We start from the raw sequence: 27,219 nt of genomic DNA on the forward strand, positions 1-27,219 counted from the left end.
TTAAATTGATTTTGTTTTTTTATGTATTGGTCCAATTCAAAGCCAAACCATTACATTGAGATTCCATCTGAGTCGGTGTTGGTTTCAATGCACTTCGATTGGAATCGTTATGCTCTTCTGTTACAGCACGGTGATGTACTGCATCGTGCGATGCTGCAAAGGCCATGTGGCACAGCGGGCCTCACATGGTGCACATGGCCTCTGCAGCCGCTGCACAATGCATTACAGCACCATGCTGTAATAGAAGAAGATAAAAATTCTTTCGATTGGGTTGTTTCAATAGGCTCTTATCAATCTATGTGGGAGCATGGCCCCTAAGCTAGTTCGAAGGTCAAAAGCATCAATATGGTTGGGATTTCAGCCTTTCATGGGAGGTGAGGGAATTATTTTGCCCCATCCTATGTCCAGGTGCATGGACTATCGGCTAGGCTCCCAAACAGACTCCTTTTTCTCGTATAAACTAATGGAAATAGCTGTCTTTTATTGGTTTCTTTTTGTTTTATGTTTTTTATCGGTTTTTTTATGTTCAATTAGTTGATTTTTTATTTTGATAGGTTTTAGTTTCTACCATTTCTAGAAAATCTAAACTGAAGTCAAACACGCATTCGGCTTGGTTTAGTTTTCGTTATTAGTTTGCTCGGTTTGGGCTAGAATTTAACACTATTACCATGAATGCTTGGCTTTGGTGAGCTTATCAAAGCAACGTCTTAATTGTCCTGCGTGAAATAATGATGTAGCAATTCTAACAATTGGATAGACAATGTATGATCTGATTAGTCACGTGTCAAAGTTCAGAAATTAATTCAATCAAATACTCTCTCATGCATCGATCCTCAAGCCTCTTGTAAATCAACGTATGTGTATAGTCCTCCAACCATTATTATACGCACATGTTTTGACTGCGTAGTAAATTTTTACCCTAATTAAAATGTCTATAATAGTGTAAGAAAGGTGATTGATAATATAGACATACAAAGATAAAAGCCTGAAAAATGTTCATAGAGTACCCCACACCCCAAAAGGAAAAAAATCTTGATTACTCTTAGAAAAATGATTGTGCTGATATCAAATTTAATGTGTAAGAAGAGGTATTTAAGGATACTTTTTTGTTGTGATGCTGTCCGTTTCATATATTATCATAAGGATTGAGTTTTCATGGAGAGGGCGGGAATGAGTATCGGGAGGGTATTTTGGAACATATAAAAACACTAGGAGTGGTTTGTGAACCCTAGGATAGTGGGTGAACCGTCCTCTATGGGTGGAGGAAAACTTTATCCTTGTCATAAAGGAAAAGGTTTTCTGAGCTGTTGGTGTAGGATAAGCTAGCACCTCTATGTCTATATCTTTCCTCCTCATACAAAATGACCTGGCTGCCGATATCGTTTTATTGCACCTCGTTGGTGCACTCCTCTACATCACTTGGTTAGAGTATCCTCTATCCCCTTATCATAAATATCCATCCAATCATTCTCCTTGTCACTAACATGTGATGGGAATTCCAAAATTCTTGTTTCAAATGATGAAACCATATTTGCCTTATTTGGGTGCCAATAAATTCTTCATTAAAAATCAATTGAAGGAAGCTTGGGTTTTAACGGGGGATATCAAAGATATCAGATCTAGAGCTGCCCAACATTTTCATTGAATTTATTTCATTTGAACATTAAAATAAAAATTCAATTTAGTTTCATAAAAGCTTCAAACATCATTTCCAAGGTTAAGTAAGATTACATCATGTTTATTTTATGTTTTGTTAGTGCTAATAAAAGATAAACCATGGATCCAAATGAATGGGTCAAAGGTCGGAGGAATATATCTTCTTCATGTGTCATTTTAATATTAAAAAAAATCATTTTCTATTTTGGATCGTGTTTAGTAAGGAAAACTATCGAAATAACTAGAGATTCTTCATTCATGGTGGACCATATGATTGAAATAACTCATCCAAAATTCAAATGTCATCTATCCAAAGTCATTTTCCACTTATCCAACTATCAATATGATAAATGAGAACTTCACTTGCTCCACTTAATAATCGGAAGTATCTTAGGGTTTCTTAAAGGTTCTTTTGATTCCAAATAGAGCCTTAAAGTAGGTCACTCCCCATAAGATTGTCTTAGTTATGCTTCAATTTTTAAATAAAAATAAAAGATGGCATGCACCATGTACGTCCACTCACTCTCCTCAAGCATTTCGTATAATTAGCTGTGGGCATTGCACTGACACTCGCTTTCCTCATGCATCATGTAAATCCTTTATGGAACGAAATCATTTCCCACATCATGAATGGCAGTGTAGGAGATTTGAGATTTCCCCCACACCAACAATATCGGAAACCTATCTATTTAATCTAATAAATAAAAAGGAAAAAAATTGACGTATGGTCATGTGGCCTCTACACCAATGCGGGGGCCAATGAGCGCACCTACAAGGGCATCAACATGGATAAGATTTTTATTTCATGAGAGATGGGATGGTAATTTTGTGTGCTCTTGTGTTTGGGCACAAGATCCATGCAAATAGGCATTGATCTCTTGCCCTAAATAAAATGAAACATTTTCGGTAGAAAAATTATTGTGGTCTCTCCATCCATTGAAGCCTGCATGGAGTGGATCACATTATAAGGATGCAAATTAATCATACTTGGGTTGAAGAAATGCTAAACATTGTAATTTTAGCATGAGCTCGGCTCATTTTGGTTCAAAATTAAGCCCAGTTTTTTTTTACATGGCTTGCACCGCTACCACCTAATGGATCACATTTCGTAGTAAAACTCAATCACTCACTCTCATCATATATTGACATCTTCCCCTTGTATTTTCAGAAAATAATTGCTCTTCAAAACCTTACGTCGTAATCTTTTTCCAATGTAACAATAAGTTTAATCCAACAGCTCTTTTCTACTTGGCAAAAGAGAGGCATAATTTTATGACATTGAACAGAGGATCCAACCACTCCTATGTTTTGTCAAGACTAAACCACCATTAAAAGCAAAACATAATCAATGAACCTTGCAGAAATCCAGAATTGGGCCGGTCAGATTTTGGGTTGGTTTGATCCATTCTATTGTTGCAGAAACCCAGAATTGGGCCGGTCAGATTTTGGGTTGAGTTGATCCATCCTAATGTTGTAGAGATCCAACTGGTATATAAAGTTATCCAAAGTGAGATTACTCCCAACAAAATATTACCTACATGAGTATATCTATTCCATCCTTAACCAAGTCATCTGCTATATTGCACCATATATGTCTTCATTGCACAGTTTGCACTTGCCAAAAAATATATGCTAACCTTTACTAAGTCAACAACCTCAATTGACCTCTTCTTATCCTTCTACCAATTGGTATTATCTCAAAGTTATTCAAATGCATTCATTTATGGTTCTACTAATTGTAGCCTAACTACCTTCTTAGGTCAATATTCTTATCTATATTTTCCTGAATGATTTCTCATATGAATTGTCTGGGACTGATCCTGATTCTTTCCAAATTGATATGGCTGATTCATGCCAAGAAACCCTAGAATTTGTGTGTTTTTCAAATTTAGGCCCGATTCTAGGGTTCTTGTGACCGATTCCAGCTAATTTCGAGATTTGGCTTGGAGATCTCTGTCAATTCGGTCCTCGATTCTATGTTTTGAAACACAGAGTTCAATTGCATATGAAATATGTACAATCACACATTTATAATGTTATGGGAAAAGAACTTTGTCCCGAAGCATGGCTAACGCAAGCCTCCCATGTATCTCTCTCTCTCATTCCCATGTAAACAAACATCTCTACCCCTTGTTTGGAGGAGAGAGATAAACACAAGGAGTGTTGGTGTAGGCTACACTCTCGGAAGGAGAACTACTTCCGTAATTTTATCTAGGCTTAGATGTATTTGTTTCTTTTTTGTTCTCCTCCCCACGACCCCCACTTCCCAACAAAAGAAAGGAAAAAGGACTCTCTCAAGGAGCTACGCCTAGGTATAGGATGTAGTGAAATAACCATTCCGCCCCTGTGATAGGTAGAAATCTCGCCCCTGTTGATACTTTTACGCATGCTCCCATTGGTCCTCCGCATTGGCACAAGAACCACACTCCCAGACGGAGAACGTTGCTTGGTCATGTGGCCCCTATTCCAGCACGAGGCCAAAGGGAGCGAGACCAAGCATCCAACATGGGGGCGAGATAGTCATTTGGCCAACCTTGTGTCTTGACGTAAGGGCACACCACCAAGCAAAGTTCCACCCCCACCCCCTCCCACCCCCACCCCCTCCCCCCCTTCAACAAAAAAAAAAATACAAAACTAGTGGTTGGCCTTGAATGCATTAAAATACACATGGAAAAGGTTGTATATCCTGTGACCTCAACTCCATGTACGGATTATTCATCTAGGGTGTAGGGTTGGTCCAATAATGAAGTCTTGTTTATTGCAAGATGTGTCTTATGAATTATGAATTATGAGAAAGTAAAATGACAATGATGGTAATCCGTACGAATAAAACCCATTATTGCCAAGCAAAGATAGAAATCACATTAATTGTCAGTGAAGTATTGCCCGAATCTTCGCCTAGAACTCACCTCTCGCATGTCACTAATGTAGTTAAGTCTCCTAACCCCCCCCCCTCCCCCCCTCCAACAAAAAAGAGTATAGTTTAGTCAGTCTCCCACATGGTTTAAGGTATCGGATCGGATCGGCCAATTTTGGCCAGATCGGATTGGTATTAGCTGGGACCGTCCCCAATACCAATCCGATCCAGCTGCATGGACAGGAGGTAAAAATGTAAAAAAATTAATTTTTTTTATAAGAAAACAGGGACAAAAGTGTCATATTTGCCCAAGTTTGGACGACCCTGATCCGTATCGACCGATCCAATCCACCTGATACCGAGATCACGAACCATGGTCCCCCATGACCCAAAAAGCTGGAGACCCTAACTGCGCCCTTTTCCCTGCTAGTCTGGCTACATATTTCATTTTAACCCAGGAGTGGAGGAAGTAAAAACTCAAAAAACAGCAATCCCCATCTGTCACCTGCCTCAACAATTGATAGTCATGAAGTACCTTATTAGCCGATGGAGAGGATGACTTCATTGAAGATGATGAACATCTGTTCAAATGCAATACCAAGAAAAATCAAATGGTTCCGTGCAGACGATAATCTTGAAACTCAACAAGCTATTTGATTCAACACAGCTGTTCATAAGAACAGCCTTGAATTTAAATTACATAATATTAAAAAAGAACTACCATTCCTCTTTACAAAACAAAATTACATTTATGCTACAAATTGAACTAAGATAACCAACAATTATAATAAGTGCATTCGCTCCACATAGGAGTGAAGCAACCATCTGTTAAGAGGCTCACCACACCCCACAAAACACCCAGAGTTGCCATTTTCAGTAAAGAAAGGAAACTGAAAGATATGAAGCAGCTCCTCTACTGTCTGCCTGACAAGAGAAGATCCAGTTACCCTGCTGCGCCGCCCCCATCCAGTCACAATGTCAATGCGATTGGGTACAATGCCTGATGCAAGCATTTGCCTGCGAAACCAGGCAAGCGTCCTTGACAAGGCTGTAACAGCAGTTCCATCCGACATAACATGAAGGTTGATAAGCCAATAACAGGATCTTTTCTCCCTTACTGCATCTGGATAGACATTCTTCTGTGCAGCGACCTCCCAAACTGAGCCTGCTTCCTCCTTGAGGCCTGATTTATGAAGGAAATCTATAACTGCATCCACAAGTCCCCTCTTGCTCTCCCTATCCTCACTGTGCATAAGGTCCAAGAAGTAGCTTGCATGATCTCGTACATTCTGCCCGTCTGGTTCTGCAGCAGGCAGGGACTGTAGGAATCCATGAGCAGGGTGGCCAGTGATGGCCATAAGCTTACAACAAAAGCCCATTTCTACTGGTGATTGTGTTTCTGTACAGAAACTAAGGAGCAAAGTATACGTCTGCAGCGAAGGATGCAGACCCAATCTCATCATGCTCTGCAGCATATCATGAGCATCAGAAAACCGGAATACCCTAAGGAATGCACTAAGCAAGGAATTGCAGGTTGGGACATTAGGGCGTAGACCATCATTGAGCATCGCTAGATACCATCCTTGAGCCTTGTCAACATTGCCAGCTTTTCCCCACAAGTCAACCAGGAGACCATACACAGGTTCATCAGGAGCCCAATTATTTAGTTTCATCTCTGCAAAGACAGCTTCTGCTTCGTCAAGATATCCGCAATGACCAAGGACCTCCATTACAATGCTGTATGTCACCTTATCAGGTCGGAATCCAGCAGTCTGCATGTCCCGGTACAGCTTTAAAGCACTAGAGTAGTTCCTCGCCTTTGCTTGCAATGCAATCATGATATTGTACGTAACCAAATTGGGAACACAACCATGAGCAATCATCTCACAGAACAGCTTGTAAGCAGCAGCTAGATGACCAGCTTTCCCAAGGCAGTTGATTATAACACTGTATGTAAATGTATCAGGAGAGAGACCCACCTCTTGCATTCTTTGATACATGTCCATTGCAACATCAAGAAACCCCGCCTTCGCATGGATGTCAATTAGTGTGCAGTAGGTTACTCGATCAGGTTCGCATCCAGCTTCTTGCATCTGGTAGAAAACATTGATTGCCTCAACCATGTAATTTGCACGACCATAACTATGAATCAATCGGTTGTATGTAACCACATTAGGGCAGCAGCCTTCCCTGACCATCTCATCCAGTAACTTGTTTATTGCACTGAACTGTTTGGCACGTCCAAGAACACCAACCATGGTGGTGTAACTATGCTCATCATGTTTGAACCCTGGCTGGCGTTTCAACCAGTAGAAAAAACTGAGAGCAATTGAATGATCTTGAAGCTGCTTCAGAATTTGATTCGCTTGATATGCATTGAATGTGCAGGTAAGATTCCCAAGAGCCTGTTCTGCTGCTGGGCCCCACTTCATCTGTTGCAGAATATGATAAGCACGTTCCACAGCCTGCCCAGCATTTACAGACTGCCGGCTCATTGAGGTGGTTCCTATTGGCCCTATTGGCATTTTTGTAGATCTCTGTGGCTTCTGAACCTTATCAACAGATTTAATGCCTTCAGCAGTGCATCCAAAAACTTTACCATCTGAAGTCTGTCCTTTTGCCTTGGACTTGGCAACAAAATGGTATGAATCACCATGTCGCTGTGGTATGGACTGCCTCCCATCACTAGAATCTGAAGGCCAGCTGCGAGTCTCTGCTGAATTCCTTGCTGCTGTGCTTGGAACACTGTCAAAACCTCTCTCTGTACCAGGTCCAGGTTTTTCAGCTTTACCTTTTGAACCATTATAGTGAGTTGTAGAGTGTGACCCTCTTGCTACATCAACTGATGGTTTTCCATGGGATTTGGAGTAGTCTCTTTTATGGGGCTTTCCATTTGATGACCTTACATTGGAAATGGGCCTAGCAGAATCAACCATACAGTTCTGGGGCAAGAGAAGTGCCCCACTTCCATTTGATGTAGGAAGCTTATAATTTGCCAAATCATGAAGGAAACTAACTGCTGCAATACCAGCCTTAACAAAATGGTCAGCAACATGAGTGGAGGAAGGCACCAAATCCTTGTGAGAATCATGGATATTGCCACTAACATACTTTGCATCATCAAACCTTGCTAAAGAAGCAGGAGTAGGTGGAATATGTCGCACTGGAGCTTGATAGGCACCAATCTCTGCTCTGTGATGACTAACTGTTCCCACTGCATCTCCCAAAGGTAGACTTCCAGCTTGTTCTGAGGTCTTCTGTGGAAGCAGAACTTCATTACTTCTTTGCTGCTTCCGTGAGACACAAGTCTCATCTTCAGTGCAGGTACATGAACTTCCATCTGCAGTATTACATCGTGAACCACTAAGGAAGAAAGTCCTCGCACAATGGGAAAAGGTACCGAGCTGTTTTGTTCTTAACATTATCTGCACAAGTAGGCAGATTCAGAGTCACTATTCATAAAGAGATCCTAAGGTTCTAACAATGAAAAAAATGAAAACAATATAAAGTGTCAGGCTTTCATTTGCTCATAAGTTAATCACAGTAGGCAACTCTATTTCGGTGAAGCCATCCACAGCCCAAGTCCTCTATCAAAGAAAGAAATAGTACCAGAAACCCCCAAACACTGATATTGAATGATTAAATTGGTCCTTGTATATATATATATATATATATATATATATATATATATATATATATATATACATGTAAGACAAGGAAAACAATTCCTTGGGTATAAGTGCCCTGAAAACTATCCACACAGAACTTTGCCCTAACTTTTTAGTGTGCAGAACTCCTCACAGGCACCACAAACAGCATTGCAATTGACATTGAGCTATTATGTAACTATCTCAGCATCTTAGCAAAAGCAAATCAACTAACAGCTATATGTTATTTATATAATCCTAGGACATACTGGAATGCCTTTCCTGTACCTGATATGGTCTTGATAATAGTCCGTCACATCAGCACCTTTTCTTAAATACAGAACTTGAAGAATTGCAGCAGTCATACACTTGCAACCCTAACAGGTATCAAGCTAAAATCAGAGTGATAAGGGAATAATAACGTTAAAACAAGCCAGTTGGCTGCTTACCCTTGCCTAAGATTCATCTTTGACAACCAATGATTTTATTAGAAATAAAGCATAGGGATGGCTAATCAACACATACCAATTATTATTAACTAGAAATCCAACAACAAAAAATAGTTCAACCACACATTGTTGACTGGGTTGTCTGCTGTAAGCATTCACAGATTTAGGTTTCCACTCAAATAAGGTAATCATGGAAGCAGTCAAGGCTTGGATTGGGATCAGAGATCATCCAAACCCAACCCCCAAGAAAGAAAAAAAAAAAAGATTTACTCGACATTAGTGGAATCGCATTCCACAGTGAACTGTTGGTAGCACTCATTGCACAGTCAACCAAACGTCAGTCCTCAGAATGGGCCACCCTAAACCCAAAAAGAAAGGCCATCAGCCCAGCCCCAGAAGAACCACCATCACTTTCTCTTGAGAACTCCAACTCCAGCAGGTTTGTAAGCATCCATCGAAGTTTAGCTTGAATATATCTGCCTAACCCCCCCCCCCCCCCAAACCCCTGTTGGAGGTTGGGGGGGGGGGGGGGCAATGTGCATTAGGAAATTTAGAGAAGGGAGTTTCTTATTGACACCCCTTAAGGTGTCAAATAATTTGTAACCTTACTATTTTGCCCTTTTAGTATTACACTTAATTTTTCACTGAGGGTAAATCCTGTAATTTTACATGTGTACTCAGAAAATGTGCTAGATAATGTCATTTTCAAATTAATTTTGAAAAAACTTTTTTACCCCTGATTTAAATAACTTTTACAAGTGTCATTTAGACAATCCCTTTAGAAAATGATAAGATGTCATCTCTTGATAATAAAGTCAACTGTGACTCTTCTGAACAGATTTGTAGGAAAAGCCCACTTTACTAGCTTCATAGAGATTGCATAATTTGTTTAACAGATGAGTAGAGATTTCATAATTCATATCATCATCTCTCTTATGATGATTAGTAAAAAGTATTGCATTCCTTTCCTCCAAAATGGAGCCATATCTAGCAATAAGAATGTTGGGATAAGGCTGAGTTGTGGTGGTTGTATCTAGCAATAAGAACAGTCTTCTGAGAAGCTTCCCCTTCACCAAATGGAGAAAATGGCCAGCCAATGACATTCCAGTGAAAAATCCAGTCCAGATCAAATAAGGCAGAAGATGATGCCCAACATTCAAAGAAAAGGAACAATGAAAGAATAGACAGACAGTCCACTGATTCTCATCTCCCTTAATGCTTACAAATGAAGCAAACATGAGTGAGGTAATCATCCAGTCAAACTTCACTTAAATTCTGTCACCATCCAGAATCAGTTTGTGCTCATTAAGCTGCTTGTACATTAACGATCAGTATGACCAAATTACGACGTCATCATAAGAATAGTATACAAGCTACTCTCTAAGACAAAAAATTCAAAATCTGGCAGTATTGAAATGACTAGGTTTTCTGAGAAAACTAATAAAGATCCAACAGAAACTAAGTAATACAAGAATTTCTAATATAAACAATCTGCATCAAAGAAAATAAAATGATTGTACATGATAAGGGACAATTTCAATGTCTCAACATAAATGAAGACGCAATTGAAAGTCCAGGTTATATATCAATCGCACAGCCTTCGCACAAAAAATTATGCGTACAAAATAAATTTCATCAAATCTTCTCTTTCTGCAATGCCAAAGGAACCAACACTGCTAAGTGCTAATTATCCTCCAAACAAAATCAGTATAAAGGAGCAATGCAAACTCAATAACAACTATTGCATTACAAAAAAAAAATAGTGTTTAAAAATTAGACGCCACATAAACCATTGGTATTAACATTGCAATCCTATTAAAAAAAATAAAATAAAACCAAAAAAAAAATTTACTCCTCGTCATGAGAATAGGTGACAAAGAGGGGCTAGGCACCAATGCTTTATGCCCCTGTATCACTGCATGCATAATTCTTGAATTGGGGTTCACTGTATGTAATTTCATCCAAATTACAACCTGGGAAATCTGATGCAATTTCAACACGTTAGAAGCCACGATGTGCTCTATGGAAACATCAAACATCTAAGGCCCTCTGCATCTCTCCCCCCCCCCCCTCCCCACCACTTGATCCCTATCAAACCAGCACTTCCTGGAGGTGAAAGTGACAGAATGATGCCAGTCTACCCCACCTCTGAGCACAGATTGCAAGTAGGGAACAGGGCCCTTGACTCTCTCTCTCTCTCTCTAAATTGGAAGTAGCCTCTTCTATTCTTCTTTCTTTTTTAATTTAACAATCAAGTTAGTAAGACTATTCACTCCCAAATAGCAACATGGGTTAGTCATTCTCATGTCTCTCCCTCCTTTTAGATCTCCATTGCCACTATCAAATGTACCAGAGGCAGAATAAGAGCTTTTCTCTTGAAGGTGGTAAAAGTTTCACACACATAGGATATATCATGAACCATCCAACTGGCACTCCTTGTTTGTTCATGTTTCCACTGTTTGTCCAAAGCTGAGGTTTCTCATGTGTGCACAGGAAGGTGAAGAGAGGAAGAGTTAGATAGAAAAGTAGATGCAAGGAGAAAATCTTTACAATTTTGGGGGATCTCAAATTGAAGAGAGAAATTATAGTTCCTGCCCTCATTAACAAACAACATAAAATCAAATATAGGGTCAATCTAGCCAGTGACTAAATTAGCTCATCAACACAAGCTTAGACAACCCATTTTGCCTTGAAATTTTTCTATCATCTCTCAAACCATAAAATTGCAGATTCATATTTTTGAGAAATAGCTATGCCGGAGCAACAAGAGTGTTGTCTCAGTATGCAAGTTCATGTTCAACGAGACACTGCCAGAACCACCCTAACTCAGAATTCCAGGCTGGCTGAGAGTGCCACCACTTCCATTCACCTGTAACAAGCAATCATCACAATGGACCACTTCAACGCCTTCCCAATGGCATCAGAGAACTATAAACTATCAGATTGCAAGACACCAGCATAGTGCATATAATATAGCTATTATCAGAGGTAGCGCTGCAAAATGTTCCCAACACTACAATCACAAGATTAAGCACTGCACAGTAGGAGAGGAGGGGAATATTAAAAAAAGGTGTACCCCGCTTCCACCACTGCGGGGTCTGGGGAGGGTCATAATGTACGCAGCCTTACCCCAACTGAATAAGGTAAAGCAGGAATTGGTTAAGAATTGCGTATACCCTTATGATTCATGAGCATAAGAGAATGTATGCATTTATTAGAGTGAGGACCCTTATGATTATAAAGTATGCATGCATTTGTCAGAGTGGCATCCACCCTTAAATATTAGATTTAACAATCATTAGATTTTTCACAAACCAGGACAAAATCCCACAGGGTAAAGTAATTGCCACTTGAACAATTAACACCTCGTCACTTTACCTTCCACTCTGTGCAGTCTTTAAATTGATCACAGCTGGTATTGATCATCAGTGTCTTTAACCAAAACTGAAACACCTACCTTGACAACGATGTCAAACACTACCCATCCTTTTAGGATCTACATTAACCTTACTGAGCTGCAAAAGAAAGTCAACAATAGTGAAAAAGAATCTCTGTACAGTAGCACCTCATCTCCAGAGCTTACTGAACATAGCAACAAAGACAAAGGCCAGTGGAAACAATTCTGAAAACCACTGGAGCCACTTCTCCCAACTTTCGTCTCTCATCATGTATCAATATCTTGATCATCATTACTCAACTCAGCCTTGTCCCAACTGAATGGGGTCAGCTACATGGATCCTTTCCCTCCAATCAGCTCTATTCAAAACTTGTTACAATGCCTAAGCTATGCATGTCTTTCCTCACCAATTCTCCTAGAATCTTTTTAGCTTTACCCCTGGTTCTTTTAGCTAATTCAATCTGACTCAAATTGCTCCTCCACACTAGAACATCTAAAGTTGCAAATGTCCATGCCACCTCAAACGACTCTCATAACTTCATGTATCAGAGCTACTCATAAATCAGCTCTAATTTGATCATTCCTTATTTTATCCTTTCTAATTTAAGAACACATCCATCTCAACATTATCATCTTAGCTACACTAAGTTTATCTACACGACGTTTCTTTATTGCCCAACATTCAGCACCATACATCATTGCCGATCGTATGACTGTCCTGTAAAACATCTTGATCATCATTGAACTCCCTAAATATTGCCCATTTACACTCATTGAACACATAAATTTTGTGATCTCAGATCACCCCTTAGTAAATCTCAACAGCAAACAGATCTTGCCATTCTTAGAGCACTTTCACCTAACCACATTTCAAAAGATGTATTGAGAAGACAGTTATAAGGGAAAAAAAATAAATAAGTAAATGACAAGTTATCAAAGTTCCCCATAAAAAATTTAATTAAAGCAAGCAGAATGAACAAGAGTGCAAGTGATAAGGACATAAAAATGAAACAAAGCCACTATTCACTGGACAGAAAAAGGTATGTATAGAAGTGTTTAACTACTAATATGTAATGATTTAAGATTGCTAGGCTAGACAGTCTGCCTGTTAAGGGTAAACTGCCCTACATCAAATAAAGTCCCCAAAACTAACAGATTCCCTCACAGTCACCCTCATTTATATTTCAAAATCTCAACTTTAGTTTATGAGTCGTCTTAGTTCCAAATGTTACCACTATAACTTTCGATATTTTCAAACATGTATTTGACAGACAGGTGGCAAAGAAAGTACCATTTTGTATCAGTTGAGATGCCGATACATTCCCTTCATTGAAAATACCTTTGGTATCTTCCAGTCATGGGATCATATTACGATTCCAAGTGTCCTCCCCCCCCCCCCCCCTAAAAAATAACACTAAACTGTGCGCTTTCAGCACTACCACGGCTCAAACATCCTCCGTCCAAATACCCAATAGAAAAATTGGCTCTTTGATTATTACCATAACAAAAACTTTCTCCCCTTCAGCTGATAAATAGATTACATTTCATCTACCAAAGTTTGAGAACACCATTTAAAGACATCGACCAAGACTTGATCACCCTCAAAGACTCTCAGAAAGGTCATGGTTTAACGTTCTATTTTCCTTTTCCCCGACCAGTACGTTTAATCAACAGAAAAAAAAAAAAAAACTATGTTTCATGTTCATCTTCATCAGGATATAGCGAAAACAAACATGTGTGCCAATAAACACAAAAATATAAAGTATCCACAACAGAGAAAGCAACCATAACTAGACGACAAAGAGAGCAAGAGAGATACCTTAAAATAGCCTCTGATTCAGAGTCTTGGTCGGAAACAGGAAGGAATAGGGAGATAGGAGCGTGAAGAAAGAAGGAGAGGCTCAGGCTCTCCCCTCCTCCGCCGTCAGTTCCAGAGTAGTTGGAGGAGGCAGCGATTGAAGAAGAATTAAAAAAAAAAAAAACAACTCTTTTCAGCTTTGCAGTTCACACCCTAAATATCTTCGTCGTCTTCGTCTTCTTCATCTTCTTCCTTCGTATTATACTGCGCCTTCCCCGCGGTGAACAATCCACGGTTCAGACGGCTCCACGTCCGGTCTGAGCCGCCTTACTCCGCACCTTCCATCCCTAATTTTTCATTTGAGAAAAGCCAGGCTGGGTCCCGAAGCATGGATTACTACTGTGGACCAGAATTTTATGCTTATTTATAATGTCCAATTTGACAAATTTTTCACTCCCCGGTTCACTCCTGTCTCAGGCAGCCTATACAGATGGACTTTTCCATTACTGTGGAAGAGACAGAGAAGGGCGGTAAAAAAGAGGCAATAAATCGAACGGTCAAGAATTGTTCACATTTTTTAGGTCATTTTATCAAACGATTCACAGACCTAACTTGTACCGCAAGAATTTATATTCCAGCTCGGCTTTCACTTCACAGCTGATAGTTGCTAATAATAATATCGGCCAGGAATCACCGGGCACCAAAATGCACCATTAGTTTTTTTGTTTTTTTTTTTTATTAATCACAATTTCATGAAGGGAAATTATCAGCGCCACCCCCTGAGTTTGCCTATATTTTAAGGCACACTCACTAACTACCATAATATCAGCGCCACTTCTTGTTTTACTAAACTAATTTCACACAGACCCCTTACCGTTAGTTAAGAACCGTTAAAATGGTGATGTCAGCTATTTAATATTTTTTAAAAGACATTTTTGCCCTTCTTAGTGGATGAAGTACCTAGTCTATCCTTTCATTACAACACCCACAAACCCTTTTTCTTCCTCAGACTCACTGACAATCTTGGAGAATCCACTGAAGAAGAGACCTACTCCGGCGATAAAGCAGCCCATCGTCAACCAGCGACCATCTTCCTCACTGGATGAGGTCGTAGGTATGTCCAATATAATAGTAATGGTGTGGAAATGGAATGGAACTTCGAAGGTGATCTAATTCTTCTTTTATCGTTGGTGGGTTCACCCAACTGCAAATTGTCATCTGAAGAAGAACCCATTTTATTATTTGAAGGAAACGATATTCTTCTCTTCTGCAATTTTCCAATACAATACCAGAAAGACAAATACAAAGTCTCAACCAGTCTCTCATTTACTCTGCTTCATTGAATGCTTGGATTTAAGAGGACCTCCTATACTGCAAAAGTAGGTGAACTCTTCCATGTGTTAGAGAGAGAGAGAGATAGAGAGTGAATGGTTTTGGTTTAGACTTTAGAGGAGGATAGTAGACTACCATTTCCCATGTCGGCTTTTTGGTTTATGGGCTTAAGCGTTAGGTTTTATTCTTTTTTCTTTCTGTTTTTTTCTTTGATGTCTTTGCTGGTTTAACTTAAATTCCTTGCTGCCCCTACACCTGAGCACAACACTCCCCTCACCCCGTGGTAAACAGAAACAAGGAAGTCCTGATGCATCAATTGTCCAGTCCCCACCAATTCTCAGACATTTCATAGTATTTGATATACGACCGACAATCAAATGAGGCCCAGTTATCACAAGTCATAGCACTTATTTTGTTAGTGGCTTATTATCACCCTGACCTAGGATTGTATCCTGTTAATAGCAGATCTTGGCTTCCCATTGCGATAGTGGTCCTCCCCAAACACAACCTCGAAAATAAAAACTCCTTTTATCACCCAAAAAGAAGAGGAAATAATTGCAGAGCATTACAGCCAAGGGATATGAAGCATTTGAAGAAAGAGAAATGGTAGGATTTTGAAGGGGCATTATAATATTAAGAGCAACATATGGACAGCTTTAAACTTAATTTTGATGACCGTTTGGCCGGAAATTCTGGGTCAGCAAGAGTAGAATTGTAAGGAATTAAAAAGTCGATAGTTTGGTTATAGTTTCAGACCCCATATGGAGAAAATAATTCCTTTCAACAAAGTATGGTTGCTGATCCAGGGATTGGAGAAACTGGTTCACAGCCATTCTTCTCCTGTTCTCTAAGGTTTACATATTGGCCAGAAATGGGTGGGGGAGAGAATCTCGGGTAGCAGTGATCGGAAATGGGTTGGGGAGTACGTGAAGTTCCTCAGGTAGCAGGGGAAGGGATGGGGCGAGTGTAATAGGTTTTTTATGTTTTTAGTTTAAAGGGTATATTGGTCAAACGAATTTCATATGTTAACACCGTTCAAAAATGGGTAACGGTTGATATTATGGTAGTTAGAGGGTGTGCCTTAAAATATAGGCAAACGTCAGGGGGTGGCACTAATAATTTCCCTTTCATAAACCATACACCAATAATATATTAATATCAGTCTGGGAGCGTGGCTCCCGCATGCGAAATTATCTCTCCACACATTGATAGGATTTTTTTATTTCACAAGGGTAGAGTGGTAAATTCGTACTCATATGTTTAGGCACAGGCTCCACATAACCTAGCAGAGATCTTTTTCCCATAAATATGATATGCAAAGTAATATACCTGGCCCCAGATACGGTTGTGCGAAAAGACCGTCGCACCCCCAAGGATTTCCATCTCTTCCATGGGGGCACAATTGTCATTTCTCGTGGCATTGTGTCTGAGTGCAGGACCCACGTGGCACACATGACCAGGTAGTGTTCTTTCTCCCATATAATATTATAAAAATAGAAGAAAGAACATTAACCGATATTGGGCCTCGATGTGTACCTACGCCCAGACACAACCCTGCATGAAAAGATCGGCGCACCCATGGAAAGGCAAAAAGGTCAAGAGGTGCATCGATCTTTTCATGCTGAGTTGAGCCTAGGCACAATACATTACACACCCAACAACAGGTTAGCATTCCTTTTTCCCATAAAAAAAATTCGAATCCACCAATGCTTGGAGGGTATTTTTGTTTTAGAACAAGTTTTGTCATACGAAGGTCGTGCTTAGAGGGTTTAAATGGAATTTAACACGTCTCCAGGGAGCCCAACACGCCCAAGGTGCTACCAGTCGTTGGGCTGTGCCGCACACATCCCTAGGCATTCGCCAAGATGTGTGCAATACAGCTCAACCACTGGATGCCTCTTGACAGCACCCAGGGCGTTGGGCTCCTTGGAGACGATCCTGATCTGTTTAAATGTGAGCAAGAGACCTTGCTTCATTTTTTTTTGGTGCAAGAGCCCCCAAATCCCTCAAGGACAGATGTTAAAATGAGACAAATATCATAAAGATGTGATGATTAATTTTTGTGTCTAATCTGTTTTGATTTTTTTTCTTTTTGTTGGCATCCAAACATAGCCATATTGGCGTTTTAAATAATGCCCAAAGGGTTTTTGTTGAAATTCCCAAGTGAGATATCATCCAATGGAATGTTCTTATGAACACTATAGTTGCATGAAAAGTAGATACGCTTTGCAGAGCAGGCCGGTTAGATGAGTACTTGAGCTCATAAAAAGAATGCCAATGAAGCCACTAGCCTTTGTCTGGGCCTCATTGTTGAGCGGTTGTAGAAGCCAATGAGACGTTGAGTTTGCCGAGCTTGCAATTGAAGAGCTTCTTCTGCTTAAATATGATGATTCAGCCGAAGAAGACAAGGTTTCTGTTCAGTTGTCGAACATCTATCTTGGTGCACAATCCATGTATAGGACAGTGAAAGACCTACAGGTTAAATACACATTACATACCCGATTGTGAACTTCAGTGCATCGATGATCGCTCTATTCACTTGCAAAGGGAACCCCAGGAAGAGAAAAAAAAAAAGAAGAGAGAATCACCAATAATCCATGCAAGAGCATGAACCATCTTTGAAATGATGGAATCGAACACGGTCTCTGACAACAATCTCCACGTTAAATACTCTTGAGATCAGTTTAGTTACCCTGTGACAATCATTGCAGACCCGTAGGTTTTTAAATATGCGAATTGGCACTCCTGGTGTTGACTTGAGAAGCCCAAAAGCAATAGCAAGTCTCTCACTGTGTAGGCGAAGCGAATTTTGCTTCCCATCTTCAATTTCATCAACCATAGGCGCCTGTGATATGTCAGGTACGTAACCCACTGATTCAAGAGTCCGTTCAATCACATCTAAAACTTGGTAGATCTCTTTGCTATGGGAGTGTGATGTGTCCCCAGCCAGAAATTGGTGAACCTCACCATCTACATGTACTGAACTGCACCCAGGTTCTTTAGTTATGCCATTGTCACTCATTAATTTCCTGATCAACCCAACCTCATCCCAACGGTTAGCAGAGGCATAGACTCTTGACAAGAGCACATACACACCACTGCAGATTCCTCCTTCTGACTCAAGAACATGGTTGGCCACTTCCTCACTAAGCTCAATGCTGGCATTTTTCTTGCAACAAGCATCAAGAAGACTTCTCCAAATAACAACATCAGGCTTCATGGGCATGTTTGAAACAAGATTCAGAGCTTCTTCTATGAGTCCGGCACGGGCGAGGAGATCAACCATGCAACCGTAGTGCTCTAGTTGAGCTTCTATTTTGTACTCTGTGACCATCAAATCAAAGTATCTAAGTCCCTCATTAACAAGACCTCCATGATTACATGCACTCAGAACACCAACAAAGGTGATGGAATTGGGCATACACTTATCATCAGCTCCACACATGCGGGCAAAAGCCTCTAGAGCCTCCTCAACCTGTCCATGCATAGCAAATCCTAGAATCATGGAATTCCAACAAGTTACATCTCGTTTTGGCATTGTCTCGAAGATTTGGCGAGCCATATGTAACGATCCACATTTGCAGTACATATCCAATAGTGAGTTGTTCATTAAAACATCATTAATTAATTCGGCATTGCACTTCCTGAGGACATACGCATGAACCCACATCCCTAAATAGAGATCCCCCAGGCCGGCACAAGCACATATAATGCTCTGCAGGGTAAACCCATCCGGTTGGAACAATTTCTGAGCTTCAATGAAAAGCTCTAATGCAGAGATATACTTTCCAGATTGGGCATACCCGTCTATCATAACATTCCACGAGACCAAACTTCTGTCAGACATTCTCTCAAACACCTTCCACGCTAGATCCAAACATCCGCAGGTAGCGTAAAAATGAATGAGGCTGTTATTCACATACCTATCTGAATCTAGTCCAAGTTTCAAAATATGTGCATGAATCTGTTCACCTTCGGACATGGCGAATAAGAAAGCGCAGGCCTTGAGAACAAAAGGAAAGGTATGCTTGTCTGGAGCAACACGACCATCGATTAACATTCTCCGATAGAGAACGAGAGATTGAACCTTGAAGTGGACGCTCCAGGCGTAACCTCTGATTATGGTGTTCCATATGAACGAATTGGGGTTCTCAATTTGGTCAAATAGACGAGATGAGTAGTCGAGATCATTAAAGGCGGAAAAATGCAAAATTCGACTGCATAAAAAGAGGGTATCGTCGGGATGATGGCCTGATGTCGTTCGTAGGGTTCGAGCGTGAATTTGTTTAAGTTGGGACATACTTGTGCAGTCCTTCACGGCGAGGAGCAGATTTGGACATGCCTGTCCGTTGTTGTTGATGGTAAAGAGATGATGAGGTAGGCTTGGTGTCGCCACCAACACCATACTCGCGTTTCCTCAAGAAACAATGAAACTACATGTTTGGTTCAGAGCGACTCATAAATTTCCCGTGGATAACGACAGAGAAGAGATGAAGTTTTGAGGAGACGTCACCATTGATCTGCATTCTGGAGGATTTTCTTTCAACTGAAGTCGGAAATACTAGTTGCGACTATCTATTACCGAAGAGGAAACGTGATAGGCTTGCTTGCGAGGATAACGATAATATTTCATTAAACTTGCCTTGTTCAAATAAAAGTTACTGACATTTTACCACGCAACTATGCATTGTGTGTAGCGGAACTGAACCGATGAACTTCGTCTTGGCGCGCTTCCTACTCCCTTTTGGAGGTTCTTTAGAGACTGCAAATAAATTTAGAAGTTGTGGAGGATTCCTCTTCCCCGACAGAGGGAGAAAATTTATTGCCTCAAGCACCTCGAGGGCTCAACAGGTGATTTATCCTTTTTTTTTTTTTATTTATTTATAAATTTCCTCCCTCTTTCGGGATTGAACCCTTTGTTTGATGGTTATCGCCATCATTTTCTTCTTCTTACTGTCATATAGTTCTTCTCTCTGTTAGGGAAATGAGCAATTGTTGGTGGTAGTTGGAGGTGGTGCAGCTGGAATATATGGCGCCATCAGAGCTAAAACTGTGGCACCTCATTTGGGTGTGATGGTTATTGAGAAAGGGAAGCTTCTGTCGAAGGTTAGTTTATTACTTCATTTGCAGTATGCAATCTACAGTTGTGTTCTTGAGGAACCTTAGACGATGATGGCTGAGGGGGGTAAACGTTAACAGTAGGATGCAATCCACCAAACTGAAAAGCTTGTACACGTGGAGTATGTGCATGACTGGTGGATCTTGGAAGAGCTATCCTCTATTCAATAATACCAATCAGAGACACATAGGCCATATTCCAGCTTAGTTGGATGTTTATAAAAAAGTGAATGAATTAATGGGTTGGTCTTGGGATCCTACCTGTGCTGTAGATTTCTGAATTTTGAAGCTTCTTATTTGTTCTGCTGTTTGATTGCTCCTTCTCAGTTGCTGACTGAATTTTCCTATAATTTGTAGGTAAAAATTTCTGGAGGAGGCCGATGCAATGTTACAAACGGGCATTGTGTAGACAAAATGGTGAGCAATCTCTTGTTCCCTATCGACTTAAAAAGTAAGGGACACAGAGTTTGAGCTTGATGCAATTGGCTAAAATATCTTCTGCTTCATATAATTCTCAATCAAATACAAATTTATTCTATGTATCAATCTTTACATCTCTCATAGGGCACAACTGGTGGGGAGACTTAGTTTTAGTATGTTAGGAAATATTATTATTGCCGAATCCAAATAGCTACATTTTATTTGTTGATAAGAGAGTAGTAATTGACCAAACATTGAATAAGATAGTAACTGATGGTTCACAAGCGGCTGAGTCTTCATTCCATAAGGGCTTATTTGATCCAATCATATCATGTAATCTTTTTAAAGGTGTTCTGAGTGAGTTATTTCAGCTCCACAGTTTCTTTCCCTTGAATCAAACTTCAATCAAGTAAAGCATTACGTTCAGTATTTTTTTTTGTTGTGGCGAACAATTATTTAGTTTATCTGAATCATAAAATCATAAGAAGAACATGGCTTTCTTTGGTGACATAAAATCTAATTGTTGGAATAAGTTATATATTCTTCTAGCATCTTATATACTAGATGCCGAGTGTGCTATTGCTGTAATTTATAATCAAACAAAACCACCCATGCTGGCTGAATTTCTGGACATAGGTGAAATGCCATTTATTAAAAGGCTTTCTGAGCCAGCACATCCCCTCTTAGACCAATAAGAAGTGTTTGGGCTGTGTGTATGTTTCCTAGTGCAATCATACCTTGCTTAAAGGTTCTGCCTAATTTCCCCATTTGGTGATCTTGCATGAACACAAAAATAAATAAATGGTGCTTCAGTAATTCATTTGACGAAGTTTTCCTTTGACATAATAAAACAAAGGAAAAGGATCTGTAGGACGTTCTGTGAGAATCCTAGAATCAAAATACAAAGTTTTTGTCTGAACCATTCAACTCTGCTTCTCGTTCATTGCCATTCGAACTAGATCCAGTATAAGAGTGAACTCATTTGGTGTGAATAATTTTTCTTAGTAATTCTAATGGCTCAATGGATGTTCAAATGAGAATAAGATGTGGAATTCAAAAAATTATGCAAAGAAAGTTTATTTCATTTCTCTTTTCATCTCATTGTGTTGTTCATTGTTGACAATGGAATAGCAAAATACATATGTATGTGATGCATAGGCCTGCTGATTTTGTCTGTATTTTGCCTATGGATGTAGATTTTGGCAGAACATTACCCTAGGGGTAACAAGGAATTACGAGGCTCTTTCTTCAGCACGCATGGACCGTGGGACACAATCTCTTGGTTTTCTGATCATGGGGTCGAGCTTAAGGTTTACATTTTTACTTTTTTTTAATTTTATTTTTAAATCCTGTGTATTCTACTCTATAGTTCCTTTTTATTATACAAACTTTAATTAGAGTAAACCTTATGTTGTCTTTCTGTCTTTAGACTGAGGATGATGGAAGGGTATTTCCTGTCAGCGACAGTTCATCTTCCGTAGTTGACTGCCTTCTGTTTGAGTTGAAGAGAATAGGAGGTTTGTTGTTGACCCAGTTAAACATTCGGTATCATTATTTACATATTGTCTTATATCTTTTTTTTTCTTACACTCAAATCATCCTTCCAATGTTAAGGGTCCATATATTCTTCCATATTCTTAAATATAATCTTGACTGTGGATGGTTTCTTCCCCGTAAAGAAATTCTTGATTAAGTTTTCCTTATACAGGGTTTTAAATATCGGGATTGGATCGGGCATATCAACCAATCAATATAGGGATTTGACAACACCAATCCACCTGATCCTAATTGATACCACCAATATTCTGTGAAATGTCGACCAATACGGGCTGGATCGGCAAATCTGTCTCATGATCGTCGGTGCCCAATCAAGTCTCTGATACTGAGATTTAAAACCTTGGCCTTATGTCTCAATAGAAAAATACCAATATTCGTGTAGTAACACAAATTTTGGAGCTACATTCTCATAAAATATCAGGTGTTAATTTACCAGTTAATGCCCAAAAAACTTGTCCTTGAATATCTGAGATACTTGTTGATGCGGGTGAAAACCGGTAGGTGACTAATGGTATATCACTTGTAACTTGAGTTCCTTAATTTTGAGTTTTTGACAACCAGCATCTCTATTACTAAACCATAGTTATTTAGTTAGAAGTTGAAGGGGTACAAATATGTGAATGTGGAACTTTTATAATTTCCTAAATTTCTATAATAGTGCTCTTGATGTAGGCAAATGTAGTTGAATATGTAAATATTAGCACAAGTGATAGGAACCAATGACTTGATACTTATCTGGATGTGGTCAATGGGTGATCAAGAAGGCCCATAGTCTAAATTGGTGATCTGCATTGCACTTGGGACGGGCACCTACCTAACATCTCTCCAAGGGGAGAGTACATCATAATTTGTAATAGGTACCAATGACCTGAGTGAATTACTTTACCATTTTAGTTGCATCCCCATTCAAATTCAGTGATGCAAGGTAAAGAGGTTTGTTTTTGTGCTGTGTGTGTGTGTATTATAGAGGTGCACAATTGTCCATTGAAGTTATGAACCATTGGATTTGTATGAGTCTGCTGCGCCGGTCCAACTATTATGCTAGTGCAACCTCCAATTTTTGCACAGATAAGGCCATTTTCAGTTCCCGTTATTGATAGGTTCATCATATGCCAGGGGGTCACCCATCCAGCCTGCAATGCAGGTTATTAGCAGGTTTTAAGTATGAACTTCCTTGCAATCTTACATACTGATCCATGTTTGCATTTCATATAACCTTGGAATTGGCCTTTCCTATGGATGTTATATGTTTCATGGATGAGCCATTACTGAAATGTAAATTCCTCAATTAGTTTTGCTACAGACGGGCAAATCAGTGACAAATGTGTCTGCAACTGTTGGTGGGAAGTTCCTTATCAAGATTGAGAAACGTACTGCTGATTCTATTGAATATGTTGAAGCTGATTATTTATTGATTGCAAGTGGGAGTAGTAAGCAGGTTGGACGATACTATCATTGATTTTTCTTTGTGGCTAGTTTATAATGTTATTACCATTTGTGGGTTCAGTGTATTTTCTATGGCACAGGGCTACACTCTTGCCACTCAACTTGGTCATTCAATTGTAGATCCAGTACCAAGTTTATTCACTTTCAAGATTGAGGATGCACAGTTGGCAGAGTTGGCTGGGGTAAGGATCTCAAAATTCTATTTGAATTCCTCCATATTTCTTGCAATTTGTCTACAAAGTTGTGCTTTTTTTTTTTTTTGCCATATGTATTCCAGTAACAAGTAAACATACTATGTGGTTCTGTACCCTCATTCGAGACCCACTCTCCTTATACTTCTATCTGATTAAGTCCTTAAATATTTTCCTATGGAAGATAAGTAACAAGCATTAGAGGCTAGAAAAATAATCGCAACTTTACATAATCGTTTAGGTTCTTCAGTAATAGATGCAGGGAAATTTTTTCCAAGAATGAACGATCAGCTTGCTATTCAACTAGAATAGAAATATCGGTTGCAATTAGGTTCTTTTTCAGTTTATCTGTGAAGCTTTCTTTGATATGGTATATTGTGTATATCTCTTGCATGTAATGATAAAGTACTCAATTATTGTATGCACTCAGTTGCTTCTTGAACTTAGATTATTGCATTTGTGTTTTGGCATAGCATACCCAGTTGATTACTTAATCATCTTATATTCTTAATAATGACTGTTACCTGGGTTGAAATAACTTGCACTCAGTGCTACATTGCCTCATTTTTTCACTTACAGTGTAGGTTATAATAATACCTAATTGTATCCTAACTATTAGTGTTCTAATTTAATTTTATTTTGTTTTTTGAGGAGGTTTGTGTTATCATAAATTTTAAATCTTTTTTTGTGCTCAGGTCACCTTCTCTAAAGTTAAAACAAAGCTAAAATTAGAAAATGTGCGAAGGCAGATACCACAACTTACACAGGCATGTTTTTCTTTCTTGAATGTTAGGAACTTCTTCATATAAGTGACTACATGTAACAAATACATTTGGGGTTTTAGGTAGGGCCTATGTTAATCACCCACTGGGGAGTTAGTGGGCCTGTGATTCTCCGTTTATCTGCTTGGGGGGCACGTGATCTTTTCAGTTCAGGTTATAAGGGTAAGAACATTTCTTTCATTTCAGCTATCTTTATATGCTAATTGTGTAATTATCCAGTTTGATGGTGTTTGGACCTGAATGCAGGAATACTCGATGTAGACTTTATCCCTGATCTACATTTGGAAGATGCAAAGTCCATCCTTTTGCAACACAAGGATCAGTTTGCAGTTTAGTCCTATTCTTATTCCTTGAACTTTGCTAACCTTATATTTCTTTTGTTTAACTATGTGAAAATTTGGTCAGAGAGAGAGAGATTGATAAAATATTTGTTGCCTGATTGATTAGAATTACATGAGGGCAATAATCATAAAGATGTCACAGGGTTGTGAGGATCATGCCTTAAAGAAAATGAAGTCTTACCATGTGCATGGTTGTCTCTTTCATCTTTATCGAGTAGTCTTGGGAATAGTGTAATGCTTTGGCTGCTGTAATTGTTTCATTCTCTCTAGTGTCCTTGCAAACTGGATATTTCAAAGAGTTTGTCATTCCATCCTTTTCTTGCTTTCACTCATTTCTCCATGTTTGTATTACTATTATTCAATACCATATAAGATGCAATTACTTTACCAAGTTTAACTTAAAGGTTCATGTTTATTACTACTTCGTGTACCATGTCTTACTTGTGGACTAATACATAAACGACAATATTTTCCCACAGAAGCAAAAGTTTCTAAATTCATTTCCTCTGGACTTTGGCTTGGTGAAGAGATTTTGGAAATATATTTTGGAACGCGAGGTTACATTGCCTCCCCATTCTACAAAGCATGTAAATTTGAATCTCAATGTACATTTATTCATTTGAAATGATCATTTCATGATTAATACACAGGGTCTAAGTGGAGACATCTTGTGGGCATCCGTTTCCAATAACTCCATTATTTCTGTTGTCTCTTTGCTGAAGCAATGTTCATTTGGAGTGAAAGGAAAGGTGTGCTCCAATCTTCCAATAGTACATTTCTGGCTGACGTTCATGCCTCAGAAAAATTCACGTCTCTATTTTTTCATGAAGGGTCAATTTAAGGATGAATTTGTCACTGCTGGAGGCATCCCTCTATCCGAGGTTTTCACTTGCCCTTTCAAAAATAATTTCTTGTTTAATATCTATATTCCATTATTCCCTCATCGTTTAACTTTGTTCCTCATCTTTCATTAAGATCTCATTGAATACCATGGAAAGCAGGAAACAAACAAATCTGTTCTTTGCAGGAGAGGTAGTATTTCTTTTTTTTTTTGGACCTGGTTTAGAAATTCTTTTGCTTTGCCTTTGAAGATCCTTCATGATGCCAAAAATTTGAGACCATTGTAGGTATTGAATGTTGATGGAGTAACTGGTGGGTTCAACTTTCAGGTAATAGACCAAATTTTTTATTTTTTTATTTTTGGGAAGGGGGGGGGGGGGAATGAAAATGAAAAGATTTTTTTGGGGGGTTGTTTAAATGAAAAGCTTTACATAAATAGTAAATATTAATATTGAAGCTATAAGCAATGTTATGCTGGCCTTGAGATATTCTCTAGACCTGCTGGAGTAGAAAAACTTCTTCTATGATAAAATCCTGTCAGTCATCATAAGGTTGTATTGTGATTATTGTGCTACCTCAGACTGTCATATGTTCATTTTTAATTTTAGTCCAGCGTAACTTTTGGTTAATGGCTCATTTGGTATGAAGTGGATGTGAATCAAGAAGTTCTGATTTTGATTTGCAGAATGCTTGGTCGGGTGGGTACATTGCAGGAACAACTATTGGTAAATTAGCTTTAGATTCTTCCTCAGAAGTGGAAGCTGTTTGATGGGAATGCGTAGGTATACATTGGTATAATGACCAACCAGAATTTTGGATGGAAGCAATTTATCCACAGGGCTACCAGTTTGGGCATTCAAATAATATTGGTGACTATCTTTGTAGCATGATGATTGAATTGGGCTCTCAAATCCTGGTAATCATGCCAAACCGAACAGGATGATAGATTTATGGCCTTGGGAGACTGACACTATTATCGAGGACATTCAGTAGCTACTTGGAGACTCATTGTGTTTGAAGTAGGAAAGATCCACAGGGAGTATAACAAAGCAGTAGATTGTGTGCTCATAAACTGTGTATGATGGATCATGCCAACACCAATTTTGTTTAATGTTCCTCTTGACCATGCTTCTTGGGCAAGAGTGAGTTTGACTTGTCTGTCTGTATTCCTGATTCATTTTGGTTAATGAAATTCAAGTTGTGGCATCTGGCAAGAAAGAAACAACGATGGTGGCTACATATAAACAATGCCCTTGTATCGTAATTTCTTTTATTGTTATATAAAGAGTGACTTTTCCAAAGCTACAAGAAAATTTGCATAGTTATAACTTGGCATGCTATTCACATGTTGAATGGATATTTCCCTTGCTCTTCCACATGGATTTCCC

General features: G+C 39.2%; 3 protein-coding genes and 1 pseudogene across 11 annotated transcripts; 2 read left to right on the plus strand and 2 right to left on the minus strand.

Moving 5' to 3' along the window:
- Positions 1-5,108: 5,108 nt before the first annotated feature.
- Positions 5,109-14,023, minus strand: LOC122653873 (pentatricopeptide repeat-containing protein At1g18900-like). Of its 4 annotated transcripts, none has more exons than XM_043847828.1 (2): positions 13,826-14,022; positions 5,109-7,938 (listed from the first exon to the last, which is right to left on the minus strand). In XM_043847828.1, the coding sequence occupies exon 2, from the start codon at positions 7,933-7,935 to the stop codon at positions 5,296-5,298; it is 2,640 nt and encodes an 879-aa protein (XP_043703763.1). In that variant the 5' UTR covers positions 7,936-7,938; positions 13,826-14,022; the 3' UTR covers positions 5,109-5,295. The 4 variants fall into 4 exon arrangements, 3 of the variants coding, with proteins under 3 accessions (XP_043703763.1, XP_043703765.1, XP_043703764.1); XM_043847830.1 differs by lacking the exon at positions 13,826-14,022 and adding an exon at positions 8,449-8,586; XM_043847829.1 differs by lacking the exon at positions 13,826-14,022 and adding an exon at positions 8,041-8,063.
- Positions 14,024-17,719: 3,696 nt separating this feature from the next.
- LOC122655630 (pentatricopeptide repeat-containing protein At1g59720, chloroplastic/mitochondrial) lies at positions 17,720-19,593 on the minus strand. Its single transcript, XM_043849877.1, has one exon. The coding sequence runs from the start codon at positions 19,539-19,541 to the stop codon at positions 17,721-17,723; it is 1,821 nt and encodes a 606-aa protein (XP_043705812.1). The 5' UTR covers positions 19,542-19,593; the 3' UTR covers position 17,720.
- A 4-nt stretch (positions 19,594-19,597) lies between these two features.
- On the plus strand, positions 19,598-27,029 carry LOC122655631 (uncharacterized protein YtfP). Of its 6 annotated transcripts, none has more exons than XM_043849881.1 (16): positions 19,599-19,987; positions 20,117-20,242; positions 20,612-20,671; positions 21,871-21,984; positions 22,104-22,191; positions 23,524-23,669; positions 23,758-23,859; positions 24,564-24,635; positions 24,713-24,812; positions 24,897-24,979; positions 25,471-25,548; positions 25,642-25,740; positions 25,822-25,872; positions 26,019-26,023; positions 26,119-26,160; positions 26,517-27,029. In XM_043849881.1, the coding sequence occupies exons 1-15, from the start codon at positions 19,847-19,849 to the stop codon at positions 26,123-26,125; spliced, it is 1,272 nt and encodes a 423-aa protein (XP_043705816.1). In that variant the 5' UTR covers positions 19,599-19,846; the 3' UTR covers positions 26,126-26,160; positions 26,517-27,029. The 6 variants fall into 6 exon arrangements, with proteins under 6 accessions (XP_043705815.1, XP_043705816.1, XP_043705814.1 ...); XM_043849878.1 differs by having other exon boundaries at positions 19,603-19,987; positions 25,967-26,023; XM_043849882.1 differs by having other exon boundaries at positions 19,855-19,987; positions 20,101-20,242; positions 25,967-26,023.
- Positions 22,959-23,092, plus strand: LOC122657191 (annotated as a pseudogene).
- Positions 27,030-27,219: the final 190 nt, after the last annotated feature.

Source organism: Telopea speciosissima, chromosome 3 (genome assembly GCF_018873765.1).
Source record: "Telopea speciosissima isolate NSW1024214 ecotype Mountain lineage chromosome 3, Tspe_v1, whole genome shotgun sequence".
Lineage (NCBI taxonomy): Eukaryota > Viridiplantae > Streptophyta > Magnoliopsida > Proteales > Proteaceae > Telopea > Telopea speciosissima.